At 40.3% G+C, this 23223-nt stretch overlaps 1 protein-coding gene across 2 annotated transcripts in view; it reads right to left on the reverse strand.

The window, feature by feature from the left end:
• Positions 1–2534: 2534 nt before the first annotated feature.
• The window catches only part of MAN1A2 (mannosidase alpha class 1A member 2), a 149021-nt gene continuing 128332 nt past the window's right edge, over positions 2535–23223 (reverse strand). Inside the window, exons 11-13 of one of the 2 annotated variants that reach the window (XM_074809496.1) lie at positions 19338–19510; positions 11166–11281; positions 2535–7265 (exon numbers count right to left, since the gene is read on the reverse strand). In XM_074809496.1, the coding sequence (XP_074665597.1) occupies positions 7133–7265; positions 11166–11281; positions 19338–19510 (422 nt within the window). In that variant the 3' untranslated portion in view covers positions 2535–7132. Of the gene's footprint in view, positions 7266–11165; positions 11282–11620; positions 12087–19337; positions 19511–23223 lie in introns of those variants that run through there. The other variant, XM_074809502.1, reaches the window with a different exon arrangement.

The following is a 23223-nucleotide window of genomic DNA, read 5'->3' on the forward strand; positions in this document are numbered from 1 at the left end:
TTACTGAAGTTCAGTTACGTGAGATGTACCAAACATCCTTCATCTGGAGAATGATGTATCTCATTAAAAAGTAGTATCTGGTTACTATGAAAGCTTGTCTCTGGTATCCCAAGTAATCCTGCATCTTCAGCGACTCTCTTCTTCAAAATACATTCTGTGGCCTCACAGATGGTTCAAGTTAAGCCAGAAGTTCTGTAGAGGGATTCACAGGAATGCTGGGCACGATCCACACACCAGTCATGGATGGGTCTAGCAGTCCACATGAGAAATCTTCCCGCGCCTCGCCTGGAACCTGTAGGCCTCTGCCACAGGTGATGTAGCAGACTGCTGGCATCCATTCGTGTTCTCTGGGGCTTCCTCCACTGATTTCCTTGCTGAAGCTTCAGCATGGATTGGAGAAGAGATCAGTATGCAGACATATGCAGCACCAGCTTGTAGAAGAAGGGGTTTGGGACATTCTTCTCTTTAGTAGCTGTATCAGTAACGCAGTTCTCATGGGACTTCTGTGCGATCCTGTACAACACGTGATGCTTTCTTCTCAGTCATGCAGCAGCTCATCCTTTCTGGTTTACATGGTAACAGAGACATCATACCTGTTGCTTATAACTACTTGTACAATGGAAACCACGCAAGAAAGAAAACAGTGGAACTGTTGGTATACATGGACACACAATGCTTTTCTCTTCCTTCCCAAATCCCTCCCTGAATTTTTACCTGCAAGTAGCTTGGCTATATGAGTGACTGCTCTCCTCAAACCCTTTCACATAGGAGTTTGCTCAGCCTGAAATATTGTTGTCAAAAAGACTCTTGCTCTTCAAATTAAAAAAAACAGCACACCACCACCAACCTTCACACATCCCACATGTGAACTGGCACAAATGAAGTAATGTCTCCTTTCCAAAGCCCACAGAATGCCTATGGCTTTGCACTGAGTGAAGCCAACTCCCAGAGCTACAAGATGAAGGCTAAAAATAACCCATTAAAGATTAATTTCAGGATTTTTAAATACCGCTAGTTAATATGCACAGGAAAAGCACATGGTCTCCAGGAAGGAGCACACACAATCACAGAGTCTACAAGGGAAGGGAGGGGGGAGGATGACACCCAGGCAGAGTGCCAAAGGAGAAATAAAAGACGATACTCATTATGAGGATAGAGGTGGTGCAAAGAAAGCGTGTTTCAGAAGAGGCAGAAGCAGAGGGGCAAAACACTTCACTGCTGAAGAGGCAGAGACAACACAGTGCAAGCACGGAGGGCAGGATCCTGTTTGAAGAACAGTGAGGACAGTAATGAAACCTTCAGGATTGGCCAAAATGTTATAAACAAGGATAGAGATCTTGGTGGTACTAGAGGAGGAGGCAAGGTTTTTTGTGTTAGGGCTCAGGGGCTGAGACAGTGTGACGGGTGGACATAGCAAACATGCTTTGATGCAAGAAGGGAATTTCAGTGAGGTGGCTTAAGGGCTGAGCACACCACAGGAAGATCAATGGTTGCAAAAGACACTACCTTGGCAGTGGCACTGCAGTAGGAAGCTGGGCGCATCATGAACATGCAGCGCTTGTGCAGAAAGCTAGAGAGCAACGGCTGGGTGCGTAACTGGATCTCAGATGGCATATCAGGACAGCAGGAGTGTACCCGGTGTCGTGCTGCACTGAGTTATGGCACTTTGGAAGCAATTTTCTCTTATGAAGTAAAACTGAAGGAGGTCACTGCACCCTGAGGCAGAAGCACCTGGGAAGGCTGGGCATTGGATATAAAGCATTAAAACACGACACACAGGATGGCAGTCGTGGCAGGGCATGAAAACAACGTACCGTGTATGAGTAATATGGGTGATGTCAGACAGTAAGGATTATCTACAGTTAATGTGAATCAGAAATCAAATATAGTTATTCACTTGCTGTACTGCAAAACAGAAAGTTATAGCAGCAGTTCCAGGAAATTTAAAGGTGCAGGGAGAAAACAGGCTCACCCAAAGCAATTTCCTCATACCAATTTTCCCTGTGAACAACATTTAAACAATTACAAACTTCTTGCTTTTCACAGAGTGTAGAGGAATGGATGGATGGTCCAATTCACTGGCTATTTAGTATCAAGAAAAGCTTGGGGTTTTAACATGTCTTAAAAAAATTAAGTCTATTTAGTAGCGCTGCTCGTCTGCCTGTCCCCTTTACTCTCATCACTAAGAATCTTTGAACTTTTTAGCCTCTTTCACACAAATGTAACAAAAGGGTAGAAAACTCAAAATTTTGTGAGATTTGGTGGCTCTCACAATGGCACACAAACAGCCTCAAACTGTTGTATATTTAGCTACATCTTGAGAAAAATTTGAGCACTACAGCGACCTGTTAAAAGCAAGCAAGGGGTACAGGGGTTTAATTTTGCAACAGGGGGGGTTTGATACACGTTTAGTCCCTAGTAGAACTGCAGAGGAAAGAAAAGCTGTAGCACCACCAAGTGTATGAAACAGGATCAGCTTCACAGTCCAGTGCTACAGGAGGTTGCTACTGGAGGCAAAGGACACAAAACACACCTTTTTCACTTAAAGACATTCTTTATTCAATCTTTTTAATATACAATATTATTTTTAATCTGTAAAAAGTACATATGCAGGATTCCAGGTCAGAGGCAGAAGGTTTCCACATCAGAAGATAGACTTTTGCCCTTTTATTATTCTGGAGGAAAAATAATCTGTCAGTTTTAGACAAAGCAAGAATAAAGGCAGAATGCAAATCCAACTTCCACCAAGCAATTAGGATTAAAGGCAACAATTCACCATAACAAGTCAGGCTGTCTCCTTCGACTTTGGTGGTTCCCAACTTTTCTGGGCAATTACAGAGCACTTTGTTAGAAGGGGCTGACAGCCAAAGCAGCTAGTGCTTATCATCTCTGCTACAGTTGAACGCACATAACTTGCAAAAGAGCTTGGGTTTCCTCTTTGTATGGCAACTCAAACTCTTGAGTCAGAAGACTGTTTCTCAAAATTCAAGGAGTGAAAGAGGGATGTCTTATCAGGGTGAACAGATCTCTGAACTACAGTGTGGATCAAGAGCTTGCTTTCATTTTTCTCTGGTAACAAAAAGCCTGTTTCTTATTTGTCCCCTTAAAAACATGGACTAGATTTATTAACGTACATAACAGGCTCAATTTGCTAAAAGCCTGTTACTACAGCCCTGAGATGTAAACTGCCTCACCACTTTCTGTGGATGCCGGGTTACATTGTCGATCCTTTCAATGTTAATGCTATTAACCACTTCTCCATTCAGACTAGGGAGAGTCACATTATGAAAGTTTGTAGTATCATTTCATCAGGGACAAGAGGGGATCATAAAGGACTGTCTGATAGAGCTGTGCTTAGCTGTAAATCAGCACAGGGTAGATATTTATCCTTAAAGGATGGTATTACAGTGAGAGTGTGCTGTTATTTTCACTTTTCAGAACCTAGATATTCAAGAGTCACATCTTCTAAAATACTGGGTGGGAGTGTCAGTGATTGGGAGGTAGAAGACAGCGATCCACAAATTTGGAGTAGGGGAGCTAAAGGAGCCTCAAAGGTGTGACCGGCACAGGGAACTACCTGCTTTTCCGTTTACTCCAGCATACGTACTATTTTCCATACTTCTCTTAAACATTCAGCTTTAAGTACTAGATTGTGCAGCAAAATGAACACCCAGAATATCATTCAAAGGTTTTGTTTTTAGAGGACAAAGCTAAGAAGTTGACTTCTTGACTGCAGGACACACACAGCTCCAGGGTGGTCAATGGAAGCTGCAGAAATCTGGCTTCTTTGAAAAGTCAAGCTGTAAGTGTTAGAAAAAGATTTACTGCTAGCAGGTCCTGACCAACAGGCAAGCTTGAGGCTTGGATTAGGAAAAGAACTGAACATCCTTGTTTTGACTGCACGCAAAGGAAATAGACAATTCTGGGATTTCCAAGCTCTTGTCCAAATCCAGGGTGCCAAAAATGAATATGATTTTCTGTTCTTTATTTCATCCTGTAAGACGAGAGGGTATTGTAGAAATCGCTAAAATGGGACAGCTACCTAAGAAAAGGAGGATTGCTTTGTTAGAGAATACAGTGCAAGACTCGGAAACAACTAGGACTAAAAAGTCATTTTGTGCTTAAATTTACACTCTATCTTCATGAAAGTATGTAAGACAGCAGCAACAGAATGAAAATGGCAATATTCTACTGTACCTTATGTACCCAGAGGGAAAACAGTCTGAACTTTGGGTTGCACGTTACACCACTCTGCAGATCAGAACCTACTTCTCTGTGAAGTACTCGGAATGAGGGCACGTCACTTCAGTCAGAAGTTTCAATATCCGTGGTGCTTGGTTATTAGGCACACACCTCGCCCAGAACTCATTACCTTAAAACTCAGCTTGCTCTAGGAAATCTCAGGATGGAGAGATTCATGAATGACACAGAAATTAGTCCTTAAAATACATTATTTTTGATAGACTATGCACATCAGTAGCTTCTGGAGGAAAAGGATAGTTTGTATTTTAAAGAGTGATAGAGTAGAAACTGACAGCTGTTGGGTAACTGCAAAATGAGAAACAAGTGTCCTTTATTTGGTACCTGCTGCTTGTCTACACAAAGAAATAGCAGTACTGTACATCTGCTTTGAGAAAAATACCATCCCATAACATGAAATGGCTTAGGTCCTCAATTCAAGCATTCTTGTGGCAGTGAGTTAACCCATTGGGATTCACGGAGAAATTAATCTGAAGGGTCGCTCTTTAATTCACAAGAGAGGGATGGAAGAGCAGCAATGATAAGAAGTTTGCTGTTTCTGGGACTCCAGAATTCTGTCCTTGTCCTTCCTCTGAACAGACTGGCAGCCATTCTACATCTGCATTTATCGGGTGGTGTATGGGGATGGGTGTATGGGGTGGAAAGTGCCCTTTTTCTTTCTCCTTTTTTTTTTTTTTTTTTTTTTTAACAGAAGAGTCTGCTTTTCCTCTTTCTCCTTTGTACCCAGACAGATTTAGGAGAACAAGACAATTGAGCGCAGTTTTAAACTAGTAACAGTTTTCACGGGGTGGGAGAAACTCGATTTGAAAACATAACATATCTGAACTTTGGAAAATGGAAAATGACTAGCTCTTCAGTAACTCACTGAATACTAATTAGGAAAAGAACATAATGTGGGACCAGTAAGAGGAATCCATTTATTAAGCTACTTCTAATTTTAAATAAACAATTACTTGAATCAGTATTATTTACTAGATCAATTACTTTATCAGTTCTCAAATTATTTTTAAGGTACTGCTGCAAATTACAGTAACTAAGTAACTGGTATTAAGGTAAAACATTGAGATTGGAGTTTCCTCCTCTTAAACTAAAGCAACTGTCTGGAAAAAAGCATTTTTTCTTAGATTGTGTGATTTCTATGTCTAAGTTAGTGTCAAAGACAAGTGTAGAAAAATTTTATGGGGGAAATTCTACTGTAATGTACAGTCAGATGTATTATGATGGAGAGAAAAGCTTTTATATATAAATCTTCATATAAGAACATTTTTTGAGGGGGACAAACAGCACTCACTCCCTTTACATCTGATGCTGTACTGCTGTAGCTCACTGAAGAGTTCCTCCACTCACTGCAGTATGAAAACACAATCAAGATTTTTTAAAGACTCAACCTGTGCACTGATTAGGAGGGAAAGTAGTACCTCACAGCTCTTTTTCAGCAGGGGGTCAGTCACCATGGTAAAAGGATTTGAGAGCTATAAAGGGGAGTAAAAAGAATAATTTGAGCTGTAAGGATTCTGGAACAATGGTAAAAAAAAAAAAGAGATTGAGATATACCCAAAAAGATGAAACTTCTTTTAGCAAGCAAGTGAAGACTGAAACAGACTCCATTTAAGTGATACTGTCCAGCCCAGCCTAGGAATATTTGAAAAAAACCCATGTAGGTAGCAGCATCTCATTTCTCATAAACTAATGGAAGAAGAGACTCTTCAGTTTCTTTTTCCACTCATATGTAAGAGATGTTACGTTCCTTCCAAAGATGATCATGTTGGCTTTGTACTGGAGCACCCAGAAGAAAAGGAGTTTTGTAAACTAAATCAAAGGCAGTTCGAGGCTTCTGTCATACAAATACCTGCGAAGAAGGTTCTGTGAATAGCATCCAAAGAATGAAATTTTAACTTTTAGGAAAAATCCAGATTGTGTGGAAAAATATAAAGCAACAAACTCCTGCTGCTTATCTCTATGGGAACGTTTTTAGGTGCCATAAACTGTATCCTCCTATATAAATCATGTTGTCATCTCTGTTTATTTAGCTAAAAGAACCAGGACTAATAAGAGAGTGTTTTCTTCCATGTGACAGGATTTGTGAGGAAGGGAAACTCAGGCTCCTTCCTACCCCTGTGATATGCTCCAGACTGCGACTGCAGCTTGCCAAATGAACTAAGCCCACGTTACTGACAGTGAACTACAAACCAAATGCTTACTAATTGTTGTTTTGGATGTAAGCACACAACACAGATCTTTCAGCATTATTTTGGAAAGGGAAAATGAGGAGGCAATAGTTTTTATAGTTTAGAATTTAGCTTTGAGGTCCTGAGAATGGCTGCCAGTCTGGACAAACAGATGCTCCTTAGAAAATTCAGACAGGTACAGAAAAAAATTCAAATCCTGATGCTGCTGGTGCAGTGGTGTTGCTTTTTGTTGTTGCTTTGCTCATGCCATCATCAAACAAACAAACAAAAAAAAAAACAAAAAAAAAGAAAATCTAGGTATTTGGAACCCAAAGAGGTGACTGATGTGTTCCTTGCAACAGCGAACAGCAGCAGCAGCAAGTTCCTCTCCCTGGACGGGAAAGCCTCCTCTTCTTTATGCTGCTACATTTATATTAAGCAGTAGATTCCATGTCTTGCTAGGGTTCAAAGCACATGAAGTCTCTGTCCTGCAAATACCACACTAGTGTGTTTTGGTCATGTATAAAACTGAACTTTTAACTTATCTATATGCTGAAGAGCTTTGTTTCTCACGCCGGTACTTGCTTGAGTCAGAGGTCTAGTTTTATCAAGTGTCTGTCTCCTCTCCTGCTTAAAGTCTCAAGTGGTCCATGTAAACAAAACAGAGCTGAAAACAGTCTCTCTTCCTCTTCATAGAGCTGTTTTTATCGATATGCAGGATTTCCTGACAGTGTGGTGTTGGCTAAATGTAAAACAGGCAGAGGATGAGCTTCTGTGTTAAAAACCCAGTTGTCTAATGGTAGAAGGTCATCATTGGAGAAAAGCAGATACAAATACCTAGATATCAAGACAGAGAGGAAAAATGGTGTGTATTAAAGCAGAGCAACAGACAGGCAGGGGCAACATGGCAGCTTCAGGTCCCACCAGTCAGCAGCTAAAGCTATAAACAAGTTACTGGCTTCCAATTTTTGTACAGCACCCACACAGCCTTCTCCATTATAATGATCTGAAGAGTCATTTTTATCATGATCAAGCCCTTCAATGAAAAGTTGTCATAAAGACAGCATTTTGATCTTTCCAAGTGACTTCTGTTTTTCAAGACTCCTTTCAAAGACTTACAATGTAAAACAAACATCAAGACAAAAAGGATGAGAAGTTGGGGAACAGGGGAGCAGAGAAGTTGTTGGCAAAAAATTCTTCTTAATGGAGTAAACCCACTTGGAAATGACTCATTCTCTTTAATCCCAATCAAAGATTTTGAGGAAGCACAAGAGAAGCCAGTAAGTCGTGCCAGATATCTGACTTGTCATCACTGTGCTGGAAGCTGGTTCAGCTTCAGGTGGGAGGAAATGGGCCAATATTTTGTGCAGAAGGGATTCATCAATGTTGTACATTATAAAGTAGTGCAGAGCAAATGAAGCGTGTAACAAAATTAATGTTTCTGGACATATGTGGAAGAAAAGTTTTGGGTTTTTTGTTTTTTTTTTCCTTAATATACACTTTTGAATGTGGCTGTGCTACATGTTAGTGGTAGGGATCTTTGTCAAGGTTTCCAAACTCAACTGACAAAATTCAAAAGGCATTTCCCTTGTTCCAGAAAACCTGACTGTGCAAGTGCAAGCGTAATGTCGTGGGTGCACAGGACCTCTCAGCTCCTGCTGCAGCTTGCTTTCCTGTCATCCAGAAAATGACAGGTCTTGCAGCATGTGACAAGGATGGGGTGTCGTCCCATTAGTGGGGTCTGTCACATCCAGCAGGTGCACACACGTTGTTCTGCCTTCGCTCTGCTGAGGCTGCTGTTACTTCACTCTCTCTCAGACACTGGTAGTGTCTACTGTCTACAGTCGTGTGTCACTGCCTGACCATTCTCCCATTGCCCTTATTTGCCAGTTGTATCCACAGCACAACCCAGTCACTGAAGCTCTACTTTTTCCTTCCCTTCCTCACCAGTTAACTGTTTACAGATAAAAATTTCTCGCTGAGATGATTCAGTGTTGTCCTGCATGTCTAGTCTCTTTCTCTACATTTTTCATTAGTCTTTAAAGCGTCATGCCTTTCCTTTCCTCCTTACTCCTACCTTGCTTTCTTCCTCTGCAGCTCTCCAAACTCTTGTTCACCACAGCAGCAATGTTTCATCTTACTAAAATTCACCTTCCTCATTTGATTCATGCTTTTTCTTTGAATAACTTAACCTGTTTCTATGTCTTGCTCCTTCCCACTCACAGCTACCTTCTTGCCCCTCATGCTGCCCAAACCCTCATAATTTGCCAAGTATCTTTGATGAGCCAAAGTTTCTGAGCAGTAACAATGCATCTTTGGGAGAGGTATCATTTTTGAATTTGAGGGGAATGAAGAAGCAGAAGTTATCATCCCTAGCAGAAAAGATCACAGCAGGCATTCTGTAACACACATTTTATGCCCCTCTTCTTAGGGACATCTTCATTTTCCTCATGGCATCACACCCAACGCTTCCGTCTTTATTTTTGTAGCCATTTGAACTCTCCTGATCTTATGTTTTCTATTTTATCTCAAGGTGACACCAGTTTCTAGTTTGGCTAGGCCAATCACATCAACATCAAACATCTAATATCCAGCTCTCCAATAAAACTTTGTTTTGTCCCACAAGCGGGAAACGATCCAAATCAAAAAACCAATAAAAATTTCGGAGTTCCTTCCTAGAACTGCCTTCTTTTGCAATATTTGCACTATAGTACATCCAGTTACTGAGTGATGCATCAGTGAATTTTCAGATCACCTTATTTAGGATGCAGACAGGATTCTGGAGATACTTCAAAGGTCAGCCTTGTCACCACACAAGTCCCTTAGGAACAGATTTCATTCTCTGATTTGGCTTTTATAGGCAGATCAATCATATAAGATCAGGTCCTGGGGAGGTATTGCTTCTCTGACTGGACCTGTTTGCAACTGCTGCCTCTCTCTCTGGGAGTATAGCTTTTAGTCTCCAGAAAATGAACTTGAAGGAGTAAGTGAAATAAAATTAATGAAGACAACAGAGGAGGTAGCAGTGGCTGACTTTCTTTTATAATGATAACATGGGGAAATGAAGTATTGTGACTATGTAGAGGAATTTGGTAAGAAGCCAGCAGAAGGACAGAAGAGCCAGACTCTCCCCTTACATGTGATGACCTCAGAGACCTTTCTTGCCAGGGAAACATGTTGTGGTGCCTGAAGTAGGCACCAGTACTGCCACTTTCAGGACCTGCTTTCTCCCCACTGTATTTTGAGCTCCCAATACCCAAAATCAACCTTCACATACATCAGCTACAGCTAAAACCTGAAAATTTGATATTGCCAATACCGTAAATGCTATTTTTTCTAATAGAAACTCTATTTATTCTGAAAAGCCTGCATGCCATGCTAGACTGTCAAATGGTTACAACGGTTTTATTGTCATATCACTGGGTTGTAAAGATAGAAAGGGCACCTTAATGAGTCTTTGATGCTGACAGGTTTGTGCAACAACATATGTATCATCCCTTCCATCACACACTGGCAGAAAGTGATATGGATATGCGAGCAGAGGAAGTAACTATGTCTCCTAATAGCAGCTCTGGCCTCATTCACACTGCCAGCAGTGGCTTCTGTCTGTGAATTTAACTAATTAAAACATTCCCCAAACTGTTATGCAGCAGGGGAAAAATAAGGGGTAGGGAATATAGCCAACTCAGACACTTTTCTTTCAAAAGTAGACAATTCACAAGATTTGAGGTAGGTAACCAATACAAGAATCTTGGTAGATTTCAATGCCAGAACTATATTACCAAACTTGCTGATGTAACTTGAGTATCAAGAAAGTTGTCACACATCAGAAGACATTGCTTCACAGGCAAAACCCCAGAGCGATCACAACCATGTGACAAAAGAGTGCTCTTGATAGCTGGTTTGTGTCAATGATGGAGGTGATGAGTAGCCATGACATGCTAGCTCAGTTTTAAAAATGGATCTCTTAAAACCCCCATAAGATAAGATCTTTATACAAGTTTTTCTTATTGTATGTATCATCTCCATAAATTAGAGAGTATGGCATATTCTAGTATAGCACTTCTTGTTATTAATTAAAAAGAAACACAGTGGAAGACCAATGACTTTGAACATTTTACCTTGAACCAAATATGCAACACAGTGCATGAGCTTCTTCAGAGTCAACTACAGGTGTCCTACTGATTTGACTAAACTGAAAATGTTTAAGTATGCAAGAGATTATAAAATATGCCTGATGTTCTTACTTACACCGAAAAGCATTCTAGAAAAATACATTGTCGGATAAATACAGAAAAATCATCCAAGGACATAAAGGACTTCTGTTCCATGCATTTACTCCCTTCCAGTGACACACACAGGAGAAACAGGCTCTACAATATCAGAGCATGGCACAGACTTGTATAAGATATGTCAAGTCAGTATATCTAAAAACCCAGTGTCTTTTGCAAAGGGAATTTCTTGTAAGGAGATAACCTCTCCTCTGCTGTGATACCAGAAATCAAATAGAAGTCTTAAAAACTAAAGCACTCTCAGCATAAGCTTCTTGCATGGAAAGTTCTGCTTGTATTTTCTGCTGGTAAAATGCATTGATCTGGGACTAAAGCTAGGAAAAAAAGAAAGCCCAAACCATAAACCACCCTGACAAGACAAGAGATTATTCGTTGAGCCACGACATTCTTCTAGAATTCAGATGCTAGCTTTTACAGGAAGATGCAAAGAGTGAAGAGAACTTACTTCAAAGTTTCAGCAAGAAAAAAGCTCTGCTGTACGTCGTCATATGTAGGAGATGAGGAATAAACATCCTTGACGCCAGAAAAGCCACCACTGACTCGGCAATACTTGTCAATTGCCTGCAAAGAGGAAGGGAAAAGAAAAGTAGAATGTAATTGTACAGCAAAATTTGGAAACATTAAAGGATCAGGCTTGATCAACAAAGGAGGTTGCTCTTTCTGTGATGCATTATTCTGTTCTGAATCTCCTTGTCAGAGGATGCTGTGAGTGTTAACAGCTCATGCTGACCAAAAAAAAATAAAAAGGGACTGGACACATACAGCAGTAAAATCCCTCCAGGGCTACTAATGACACCACATTTGGCAAACTGCTAGATACTATGAAAGTATTCTGCAGAAGAATACTTTCCTTCCTGGGTATTTACTGTTGATTGATATTGATGACAGGACATGGACTCAGTAGACTTTTGCTCTGAGCTGGTACAACTCCTCACAGGTAACGCTGAGTAGAACGTCCATCAGGCAATCCATACAACATGTGCTATGAGGTGCATATGAAGATGACAAACATCCCTGGATTTTGCAGCTGGAAGAGTTTGAAGTGTTTATAGGAACTCTGTGACTAGTAGCTAGTCATAGGACTTAACTGAAAGTAGGAATAAAATGCTGTACTCATCTTTAGGGACTGTTGATTTCATCTTATAAAGTTCTAGCTGCTGCTTTCTCCCCACATTTCCATGTCCTACATGTGCTCTTCTCTGTTTCCCCTTTATACAGTTGAAACTCAAGTCAGCTTGTGTGCTGGACTGCAGAAGAGCTCTTTATCTTTAAAGCATGAAGTTTAAATCCATAAACATTCCATGCAGAAAGAGGCCAATGGATCCACGATTCACAAATCACCCAGATAGTCAGCTCCAACACAGTACTGCAAGAAGCACAATGGAAGAGGAGGAGACTGGAAAGAACGTGTTAGTAGCTCAGAGCACCTCTTGCCTAGGCTTTCATTATTCCGCTCACATGCACGACCTTATAGCACACAAGGATATCAGCCATTAAAGCTGGCCTCAAAGAAACGACTCTGAAATGATTCACAGGTTATCTGCGCTTCCCCGTTGCTTTGGCAGTGCTTCCTCACCAGACACCAACTCTTTTAACAGATTCATGCAGGGACAGAAAAGGCACAGTGATGAAGGAAAATGTTTGGCTCAGGATGTCTGTCATTACCAACTACTGCATGTAGCTACCTGTTGTTCACTAATCTATGATTCAGCCTGTTAGCCTTTATGAAGGTTCTCTCCACATGGTGCTTTAGGCCCAGATTTTTGTTAATTCTGATTTTTGCTAGTTATACTCAACAGAAGTTGAGGGGAGTCAAGGCAGGGGAGCAAATAAGTTTTGAATGATGCAGAGAAAACAAATTCAAGCAAAATTAACTCTTCAAGGTCCTTACTATAGCTCTGCATATCAGAAATACTGTGAAAGAAAGGAGAATTTTCCACTGGACACGTGCATGAAGAATGCTGGCAGATGCCATCACTGAAATCAGGAGCAAAAGTGAAAAGGTACCAAGGACAGTAAGTTACAGCACATCAGGTACTACAGCTAACCTCCTTCTAGCATACACTCTTACCCTGTGGAAATGTGAGGTTTTCATGGACCAAAGAATAATCCAGCCTGTTCAAAGTGCTTTCAAATTTCTGAAGACCAAGATTTTCAAAGCAGCAAGAGGAGAGACTGATAAAAGGATGTTACTGGAATGGCTGTAGCTCTAGAGCCTGAGCTTATGCCGAGAAAGGTGAAAATAGAAATCTTTCTTGGCAAAATCTAATTCTCGCTGTAACTCCCTATCTCAAGCTGAGCCTTCTCCAAGTTCAAATGGAAACTCTCCCTTTTTTGGGGGGACTTGAGCCTAAAAGGAAAGTGTCTGGATGAATTCTTTTCAGATCTGGTTACTGGTGCAGGCTAGGGCTACACTGAGACTATTTCTATGTTGGAATTTGGGTTGACCAGGTTTTCTCTACAATCTGGAAAGAAAGGTGTATGCGACACATCCAACAGCATCACACGCATGACAATCTCTTTGCATGCTCTTGCACACCACGTGTGATGCTACCTATCACATGGCAGCCAAATAAAAAAAAAGGAAAAGGAAAAAATTAATCGCTTGGCCAACTTCTGAAGAAATAACGCACATGCTGTTTATGGAGCCATTTGCATGTTCCTCCTCACAAGTCCTATAGCTGCTAGGCAAGTGTTACTCGAATAAACAAGAGCCAAAGCACTTTTGCTTTCTAAGCAGGAAATTAAGTGCCTCCTCCTGCCACTATCCCCTTTTTTGTAACCCTGCAGAACACAACCTTGTCTCTGCTCTGGAGTGTGGCAAGATGGGGGTGAAGGTCCAATGGTTAAAAACCTGCCAGAATTTCTAGCATGCAGAGTCTGACCTTGCAGGTGTTCCATTGGTCAATGATTCAGCAACCCTGACACTGTGTGGTACAGCTCAGACAGGAGAAACTTGCTAGTGATTGTGGCAAAATGAAAAGAAGGAACAAACGGTACCACTGTTAGGACAGTGTCTACTTCAATTCGTTTGTTCTGGAAACTGCAGACAATAGACAGCACTGAGAGCCTGCTCTATGCTGTAGAGGTCTCATGCTTGGATAATTAAGTGCAACACTGGTGAAATCAGTAGGCCTAGAAGCACGAAGAAAGAAAATGCATGATTTATATTGATTTTTTGTTTCCTTACAATTACCAAGTAGTCTTGTATCTTCAGAAGTTTCTCCTTGAGGAGACAGACTCTGTTCAGGAGTTCAGGATAGGCAGAGGATTTATCCTAGCTGGTCAGAGATCTAGACACTGCAGGTAGTAATAACTGCAGAAGAAAAATTTCTCTGAAAGACTGCTATACAGCTATTCATTCAAATATGGATAAACATATTGTCCTTGATTCAGAGGTGTACAGAACTCCAGGATACTGGCTGAAAGTTCAGTACTGTAGACAAGCTGCTTAAAAGGTACTTCAAATTTCCAATGTTCTGCCTTCACACAGATCTCGAAGTACTTGGTGTAGAAGCATCTGATCTGCCACCTGGCTACTCTTTCACTCAATAGCTGAAGACCAGTCTCCTTGGTAAAATGCACCCTAGAGGGAAGTCCTAGATGACTGGAAGGGTATCAAGGTAATGCTACTATTATGAGGCATTAGCAGGCTTAATAATTTTAGGATGGCATACTTGATGTTATTTCCAAAGAACTATGGAAACACATGTAAAAAATATAGAAGAGGATAATTGACACCAATCACCATGGTTTTATAGAAAACTATCTTGCTTACAAGCTTGATTTTATTCTTTGAGGTCTACAAATTGACCAATAAAGGTAACTGCAGAGGTGTAATAAACTTAAAAGTTTCTAAAGCAATTGACATGGTACCGTAAGATGTTATGATAAGACAAAGCAGTACTATACCATATCAATATCACTATCTTAATTTAAAACTGACTGACAGTGCTCTAAGAATGAACTAACAATGTAAAATCACCACCAAAGAGAGCTGCTGCTCACAGATATCTACAAGGAACGGTCTGAAGTTTTCTCTGTCACCGCAAAACTGCTGCTGGCAAAAATGACATGGGTAAATAACAGCAGACAGTGTAATCTGGTGGTAACTGGCCCCCAAATGAAAGGAGTTTCTTATAACCAGGCACATAATCTTAAATCTAGACATAAAGTCTGTATAACTGCGGAACCAGATTAGCCTGGAAAGTAGAGACACTTCAAAGAATTCAGTGGCCACATGAGACAATTCAGTATGAGTTCCTGCTAGGATATTGTGGCAGATGCACACGCAAGGCAAGTAAACAGTAGCAGGGATATAATTTTACTTTTGCAGAGGGCTGTGGGTAAAAAACTAGAATATGCAATTCTAGAATTCATTTTTTAAAAAGGATGATGAACTGACATGGGTGCAGATATTTGGAGAAAATGCTTTCCAGTGAGAGACAGTACAATTTGTTTAGCATCTTAAGCAGACTCGGTGGTAAGCTTATTACAATCTATGAAAACTCTCTGGAAAGAAAATGTGGGGGAATAAAAGACATTTTAATATGGTATAGGAAGTCACAGGAAAATCCAGTGATTAACAGCTGAAATTAGACAAATTCAAACGGGAAATAAAGCATACATTTTTAATAGCACAAGTAATTAAATAATGGAACAAACTACCAAAAGAAGTGGATTTTCCAGTTCCCTTTATACAAATCAAGAGCAGAACAAAAGAATATGCAATAGTGTACTCTTACCAAATACATGTGTCTCTGCTCAAAAATAGTGCTAATGACATACAGGGAGGTCAGAGTTGATCTAAGTTCTTTGGAAATAAAATCAGAGATGCCTCTAGATTGGACCCCAGCTCCCTCTGTTCCTCTGAGGGTGTTTTTGTGGTTGCATGTGGGACTCTTCTTGACTATGCCAACAATGTGCTCATAAAAACTGTGCCAGTCTCTTCACCAGCTGTGATACTCACAGCTTCCAACCCATGAACTGTGAACCATGTTTCTTTCACCTCCAACCTATGCTTGGCTCTTTTCCGTCTACTTTGCTTCACTAAGGAGAGCACTATAGGTCTTTTCCACTGCATCTTACTGTCAGTCCTCAGTTTGCCTGAAGTTAGCTCAAACTTGAGGTCTTGTATATTATTTTCATTGTAAGTAGAAACTCTGAACGAACTCTGCAGCCTCCATGGTGCAATCCTACTTAGTCAAATACGCAAGTCCCCAACAAGTAGTTGAACCCTTCATTCACACAGCTTAGATTAGTAATTGGCTTTACATGCCTATTGTGAAGTGGTAGCTCTTATTGCTTTCAAATAATCAGCCTAGAAAGGATTTTAGTAATTTTCTGTATTTAACCTTGCATGCATATTTCTGTAATACTTCAGCCAGCGTCCCAGCATGCCATCATCCAATTTGGCTGGCCCAATACAATTGAGATGGATGATATCTCTAGTGCTAAGTATAGTATTAGGGAGAATCAGCCATTTTTTTATTAGGAAAGAGAATCAGAACCTGTCATTGGGATTTATGATCACTGAGGGAATATAAGACTCAACGTTCTGGTTTTTCCCCACAGACACCGGATTTGGAAAGATGTGACAAAACAGGCCTTGGTCAAAGCACAACATCTGCACTAAAATGTCCAAGTTTTGTCTAAAAATCTAGATAATAAAGGCAAAAAGAAGCTGCTAATGGTGAAACTGATAAAGGAAGTACAGTACAAAGATCTGCATACACACACAATGGAGCCTTCCATGCAAATTCCCATTGATAAAAGGGAGAGGGAGATCTGGGCTGGGAGTGCTAAAGACACTTAAGTAACGCAGTATACCTAAAAGCCAGGTGGTTCTGTAATGTATCCTAGATCATCTCTGAAGAGTTCTTAAAATGACAGAAGCAGACCTCTAACATACCGGTGAACTAACCCAAATCCATTCGGGTAGGGATGTATTCATCCATTCAAAGAAGTAAACAAGGGAGACCACCGAGAACTCAGTCATCAAACACCAGGTTACACCAGGTTCAGTGCAGAAAAATAAGACCATTAGAACTCAGAAACAAAACTCAGTTTCCCCAAAAGCTTAGAAGAACTACTAGACTTCTGATGAGGAAACTATGACTCACTATGAGAAGTCTGTAATACAAATTTCAAAGTATGCTTCAGTGGTTGAAAGGCAAAAGAAAGCGAATACAGACAGTGCTGTACAAGAGCAGCAAGCCAACTGCTGTGTGTGTCATACCAGATTCCTCTCTATTTATAAATGGAGGAATAAACACAACCAGAGCTGTGTGTGGTAGGGAAGAAGGAAAAGTAGTGAGTAGATATGAGTAAACACAAGAACTTATTATCTATATGCAGCGAACAGAAAACCCTGGGGAACAAAAAGCTTCCCCAGCTTCTGTGTTAGTATGATGGTGGGGTAAGAAAATCTGTAATTGTGGAAGGGAGGGCTATGCAAAAGCATTTTTGAAGAGTTCAAAAATATTTTATGGCTATGTTGGATAAAGAAACTGTTTATTGAGGAAGCAAGTAAAAAAAGGCACTCTGTAAGGACAGAGGCAGTTAAGCACAGGGGCTGCTTGATCTACACAATTTTGATGCAGGCTGACAGAAGGATAAAATAAAATCCTACCCTGCACACAGAGAAAATTGGAGGCGGGGGGGAGGGAGGGCTTGGTTTGAAAGCATTAATGAGGACCAAGATATGAAGGCAAATGGAGAAACTGAACAAAATGCAACACAGAGACATGCTTGCAGTGTGCTTAAGAGACAGATCCTGGCATAAAGAAATTTACATTTGTTAATTCTTTAACCTAGCACAAAGGACGCAATCTCAGCGTGGATCATCCAGCCACAATTTCCGACAGGAGCTGGTGTTAGGTAAGCAAGCATTTGGAGTACACACCCTGGCAAGGAGTAGGTTACTAAATCCGTTCCTTTGTCATAGTAGAAACATGCATATTTTGGGCAGAAGGGATGATGTGACTCGATGTTTGATGTTTTAGAGAGAGCGGCAATGCATTCTGGAATACAAATGTGACAGATGTGGAACCTCTCTCCAGAATAACATAATGTTGGCTGTAACAAACAGTCTTCAGAGCAAAACCTAACCAAGACTAAAGCACAATCTTAAAATACTTGGCCTCTCCTACGTAACTGTAACTGTGCTGAGGGAAGGATAAGGATGAGCTCAGCTAAATACTCTGAACTTGCTGTAACTCTCTTCCACCTGATGAATACAGACTTCTCAACAGATCTCTTCCTCCAAGTATTTTTTCTGGGTCTCCTGCCTCTGGAATGAAACTGATTTTCACCTGCAGAATAAAGTTTCTCCAGACTCTTGGTTTGTCTCTTCCTTTGCTCCTCCCTCATCTCCTTTGGCTGTAGTAAAAATATTTCATTAGTGTTTTGTTATCTTTAATGTTTATTCTCATCTCTGAAACTGGCTTTGAGCTGTCTTTCCAAAGACTGCTGGAGCTCTAGCAGGGGAGTGGAGAAGCTGTAGTAATCCACAGATCTTGAAGACAACCAGAAAACTACTTGGCCAGCAAATTAGTTTTGCACGAGCCCAGTACAGACCAGCAGGTGGAAGTAGTGAGCAACATGAGACCAAAAAAAATTCACAAGTTCAACCCTAGGAAGCATTTAAAAGGCGAAGTCTTTTGGGGATTACAGATAACTTTTACAACTAGAATATTATATTGTCATGTGAAAATTAAGCCTAGTTGTTCACATAGCCCATAATCTATGACTACCAGATAAAGGTGTTATCTATCTACGTACAAAGGATGAAGGAAGGAAGGCCAGGAGAGTCTTACAACTAATCTGGGCTTCTGTAGACCAGTACAAGCATTTCCAATGAGAAAGACTCAGAAGCTTTTTTACACTTGGGAATTTGATTAAAACATTCAACAACCAGATTTAAACCCCAGAAAGCAGCTATACAAAGAAACCCAACAATCTGTAAAATACCTTAGCAACGATTTTTAAGTTCTGCCTTATGTGCCATTACTTACTTTCTTTTATGATCTACTTCTTGTGATGCTGTAATTTTTTGTTATAATTGAGTAAATCTAAACTGACTGGCAATTTTTGTCCTTCCTATCAGACAACTAAGAAAAGAAAAAGCCATGATACCAACCTACATATACATATGTACATGCTATCTAGTCTACAAGCCATCTGAGAACAGTTGTCCTACCACTTGTGTTTTAATAGACGACTAAGAAGAAACTGTAAGAATAGCTTTGTCTTTTAATCTAAACTGAGTGCAAACACATGTTTAACAAAGCTATTTATAATACACTTTCACTTCTGAACATAAATTACCTCTCTCAGGGGCTGTGGGCTACTGATAACAGTAGGAATGGATGACCAGTGGATTCTATTTCCATGCCTGAAACTCACCAGCTGTATAATGCTGAACACATCTTATCTATGCCTCTGATTCAACAGTTCCAAAACTGGAATAATTGCACACACCCCAATATGTTCCCTAGTTTACAGAAACTCATGAAAATCAATTACCATTTGAAGTGTTTCAGTACCACAAGATTTAAGCGGCTACAAAAGGAAAATACACAGAATTAAATTACTGACAGATAATTAATACAGTTACCTGTGTTGCCTCCCAGCCCCACTGCCTGTACTTGGGATCGTGGGTGAATCTCCACATATACCAGTAGGTCTCAATCACCTCTGGTCTTAGGATGTAATACTTCTCATTCTGCCGCACTGCCACTGCCTCTACGCCACCATCAAATTTGAATGCTTCAGGACCCAGCTTTAATGCTGCAGAGGAAAGGAAAAAAAAAAAAGAAGAAAAAATTTATTCCTTACCACTGTTTGCAAGAAGGGTGGATAGGAGACTGCTATATCCCAAGCATGTGAGAAAAGCATAAACTAGCTTGTCTTTAAGCAGTCTCATAAATATTTCCTATTGTTGAGGCCTATAATTTTTCTTATGAATAATTTATCCAGTTTCTGTGAGAAAACTACCTATCTTGACAGGAGTACAGTAATCCTCTTGAAAACTAATGAATCGCTAAGAATATAAACACATTAACACATTCAATTATAGCATAAAATTAAAGTGACTGACATCAGTTCTTTACAAGCAAAAGAAAAGAAAGAAAAGGGTTAACAGAGGTTTTGATGTCCTTTGACCTCCCCCAGCACAGTGGGCAAAGATCTTAGAATAAAACCAGGTACCACCATCCCAAATAACCTGTATCTTTATGCAAACTCTCTTGGTTTAGGGAAGTGCTGTCAGGCCACTGTAACTGATGTGCTTCATAATGCAATCCTCAAGTAAACGGTTTACAACTAGGCAATGAAAACTTAGCCACACCTGAAAATAAATCTCTGAACTAAGAGATTCACTATTTCAGCCCTTAAAGGAAGCTATAATGGCCCTGTGCCAGCATCTGGAAGACTATTCATGTAAAAAGGAAGTACCTGTAGAAAATCTGCCTATAATATGAAGATACAATTACATATTTTTTTTATTACACAGCTACACATTATTCGTCAAATTTGACACAAATAATGCACTCTTACCTACAGCTGCACCCCACCCTTTGCTTTGGCAGACAATTTTTAAGGTGCTGAACTTTGAAGCTGCACTCGAGCTTTAAAAATTATCAAAGCAATTAAGCATGTAATTCCTATGGGCTAGAGGCTCAAATTAACCATGGTCTCATGAGTTTGAAAGGGGAACCCTAGAATACTACAATGAAAAATATGAGCACCTCCCAGTGTGTGCCCCAGCAGAAAATATGTTTAAAAAGTTCCTTAATCTTTTTGTTTCAAGAGAGTACGGCTCTGGGTGCCAACAGAAAAAAGCACCACACTCTGCTTCAGCCACACATGTGGTAAGGAAAACTCCATCAAGAAATATTTATGATACCTTCTTTCAAAATGGGCCATTTCACCAGTTTCAGTAAAAAAAAAATCACAGATTTTACAGCAAAATCAATGAGATTAGATACAGAGTTCTACCTATCCAAAATGAAGAACAGCCATACTGAACCAGATGGAAGTTCTGTCTGGTCCAGTATCATGTCTTCAACAATGGTCAAAATCAGACAAGGATGGGGAAGAGGAAGAACAGGCCAAGTATATGAGATACCTTTTTCCAGCTTCTCTACCAGTCTCCAATTATTTTGAGCTCAAGGCTTCTCCCAAACTAGACACACTTTTTTATGTGGTCAGTAATTCTTCATGGATTTATTTCCCAAGTACTTATCTGGAGTTTCCTTAAAACCATGCAAGCCTTAAGCATCCAACACAACCTCTCTAAGGAGTTCCACATCTCTAATACCTCTTTGGTGTAGAACCACTTTTTTTGTTCTTTTCCATTTTCAGCTTGGCTCCTACTAGACTCATCCCATAGTCTCTAGGTCTTGTCTTTGAGAAGAGACTGAAAAACTGATTCCTATCCACTCTCTCCAGTCCTCTGGTGACTTCAGAAATCTGTTGTATCCTACCTAAAATGCCCCTTTTCTACACTGAAGAATATTATCTAAGTCAGTTGTTCCTTGAACGGAAACTGTTCCACACCTTTAGTTTTCCTTCTAGCCTTTCTATGCAACTCTTTCAATTCTACTATATCCTTTGTGAAATGAGAGGACCAGCCTGAATACAGCACTGCAAGTGTGAACAAGATTAATACAGTAACATATGACATCTTCTATTTCGCTCTTTCTCACTTTGTTTTTCCTGACTGCTACTGAGCTGACATTTTCATAATCTCAAGAGCAATTTCCTGAATTGTAATGGTCAGTTAAGAGCTCAGCACTTTGTATGTGAGGTTAGGAATAATTTTTTCATAGGTGCCTCACTTTACATTTAACTACACTGAATTTAGTTAGTAATCTATTATGCAATTGCTCGACCTCATAAGGTGTAATTTTTCAGCTTTGTTTCATACTTGCTATCCTGAATAGCTTTTTTTTGTTATTATCCGCACACTTACCTTATTGTTCCTGCCCTTTTCCTGATCATTTTTATATATATATTTTATTTATATATACACATACTATAATAGCAAATGTAAATATACTATACATTTATACACATCTATACACATATGTCTATAAATATATCTCAAATATGTCAGAGTACCATCAGTTAACCAGCACTCGTCCACTGCAAGAGCTGACTATCTCTACTCTATTTGCTATACTACAACGATTTTTTTCTCCATGCAGGTACTTGCAGCTTATGCAGTAGCTGCTTAATATCCTTAAAGGGCCTTTCTTTTAGCCTTACCAGTGCCCACTGACAGCACTGACAATTCCTTGTGCTGTGCTGGACACGGGCATACAGATCAGAGCATGCCTTCTATCTTTGGTTCTCTCCATCTTCTCTCCAAATTGAGAGCACACTGGACTACAGAAAAATCCTGAAATCTCCTGTCATAAGATGGGAGATTTAGAATGACTGCAGCAATAATCTATCAACAGGTTATGGTACAGAAAAAAAACAGAGTAGGCAGAAGGCAGAGACATGTGTACATTACACATCACAAGACTATTCTAGTTACAGTTAGGTTTTCTGACTTTGACTATCAATGAGCCTTTTTGAATCCTTGGAGTTTCCAAGGGGTGCCACATGCATTCACAGTTTCCTGAAGAGAGGAAATTTTCATGCCAGCAAGTTCAATGGATCCTGAAAACCCGAATCCCTTGCTCAGAAACAGATCAGAATCACACCTCTACCCTCTGCCTTCACCTTCCAAAGACCATCAGCTTCCTCCAGCTGGTGAATCAAAGTCATCCTACATGGAGTGCTATCCTCCACGTAGGTCCTCAGCTTCAGCAGAACCTACAGGGATTTTCACAGAGCCATGGCAAGGGCCTAAGTTTCTCAGAATATCCCCAGTCACTTCTCTAGCCTCCAACTCAGGAGTCTGAGGCCTTCTCTCAGATATTCCTGGAGAACATCGATAGGTGAATCAGATTATCACAGAGACTGTGCCCCTGCATAAAAAACCTCTCACTGATTACATGACAGTGATGCCAGTTGTCACTGTGACGTAATGCCCATGGAAATACACCAGGAATGGTCGCAAGGACTTTCTGACTTCTCTACTAATCGGCACTGCAGAGCAGACAGCATCGTGAGAGATGAAATGGGTAACTCAAGCGCTGTCAGAATGCAATCTGGTGGGAAAGGGAATACAAAGGAAGTAGCAACATCTAGAAGGATTAAGGCAAGATTTGTAACAACCCATATAGGAGAAGGCTGTCACATGTAGACAGACCACCTTACATTTGGACAATGAGACTTGGGCCTAATGTGAGAAAATAGCGTGCACAGAATAGCAAAATTTTCTCAGGGGGTAGGTCTGCAAGACTTGCTCCCAAAAAACAGCAGGGTGTCGACTCAATTTAACTGTCCAAAGCTAAAAAGCCCCAAGCTAACCTGAAGGGAATCATTAACCTGCTTTTAATTACTCAGTCACTTGGGTAACAAAAGCAGGTAATTTCACCCAAGTTGGG

Source organism: Strix aluco, chromosome 2 (genome assembly GCF_031877795.1).
Source record: "Strix aluco isolate bStrAlu1 chromosome 2, bStrAlu1.hap1, whole genome shotgun sequence".
NCBI classification, from domain to species: Eukaryota; Metazoa; Chordata; class Aves; order Strigiformes; family Strigidae; genus Strix; species Strix aluco.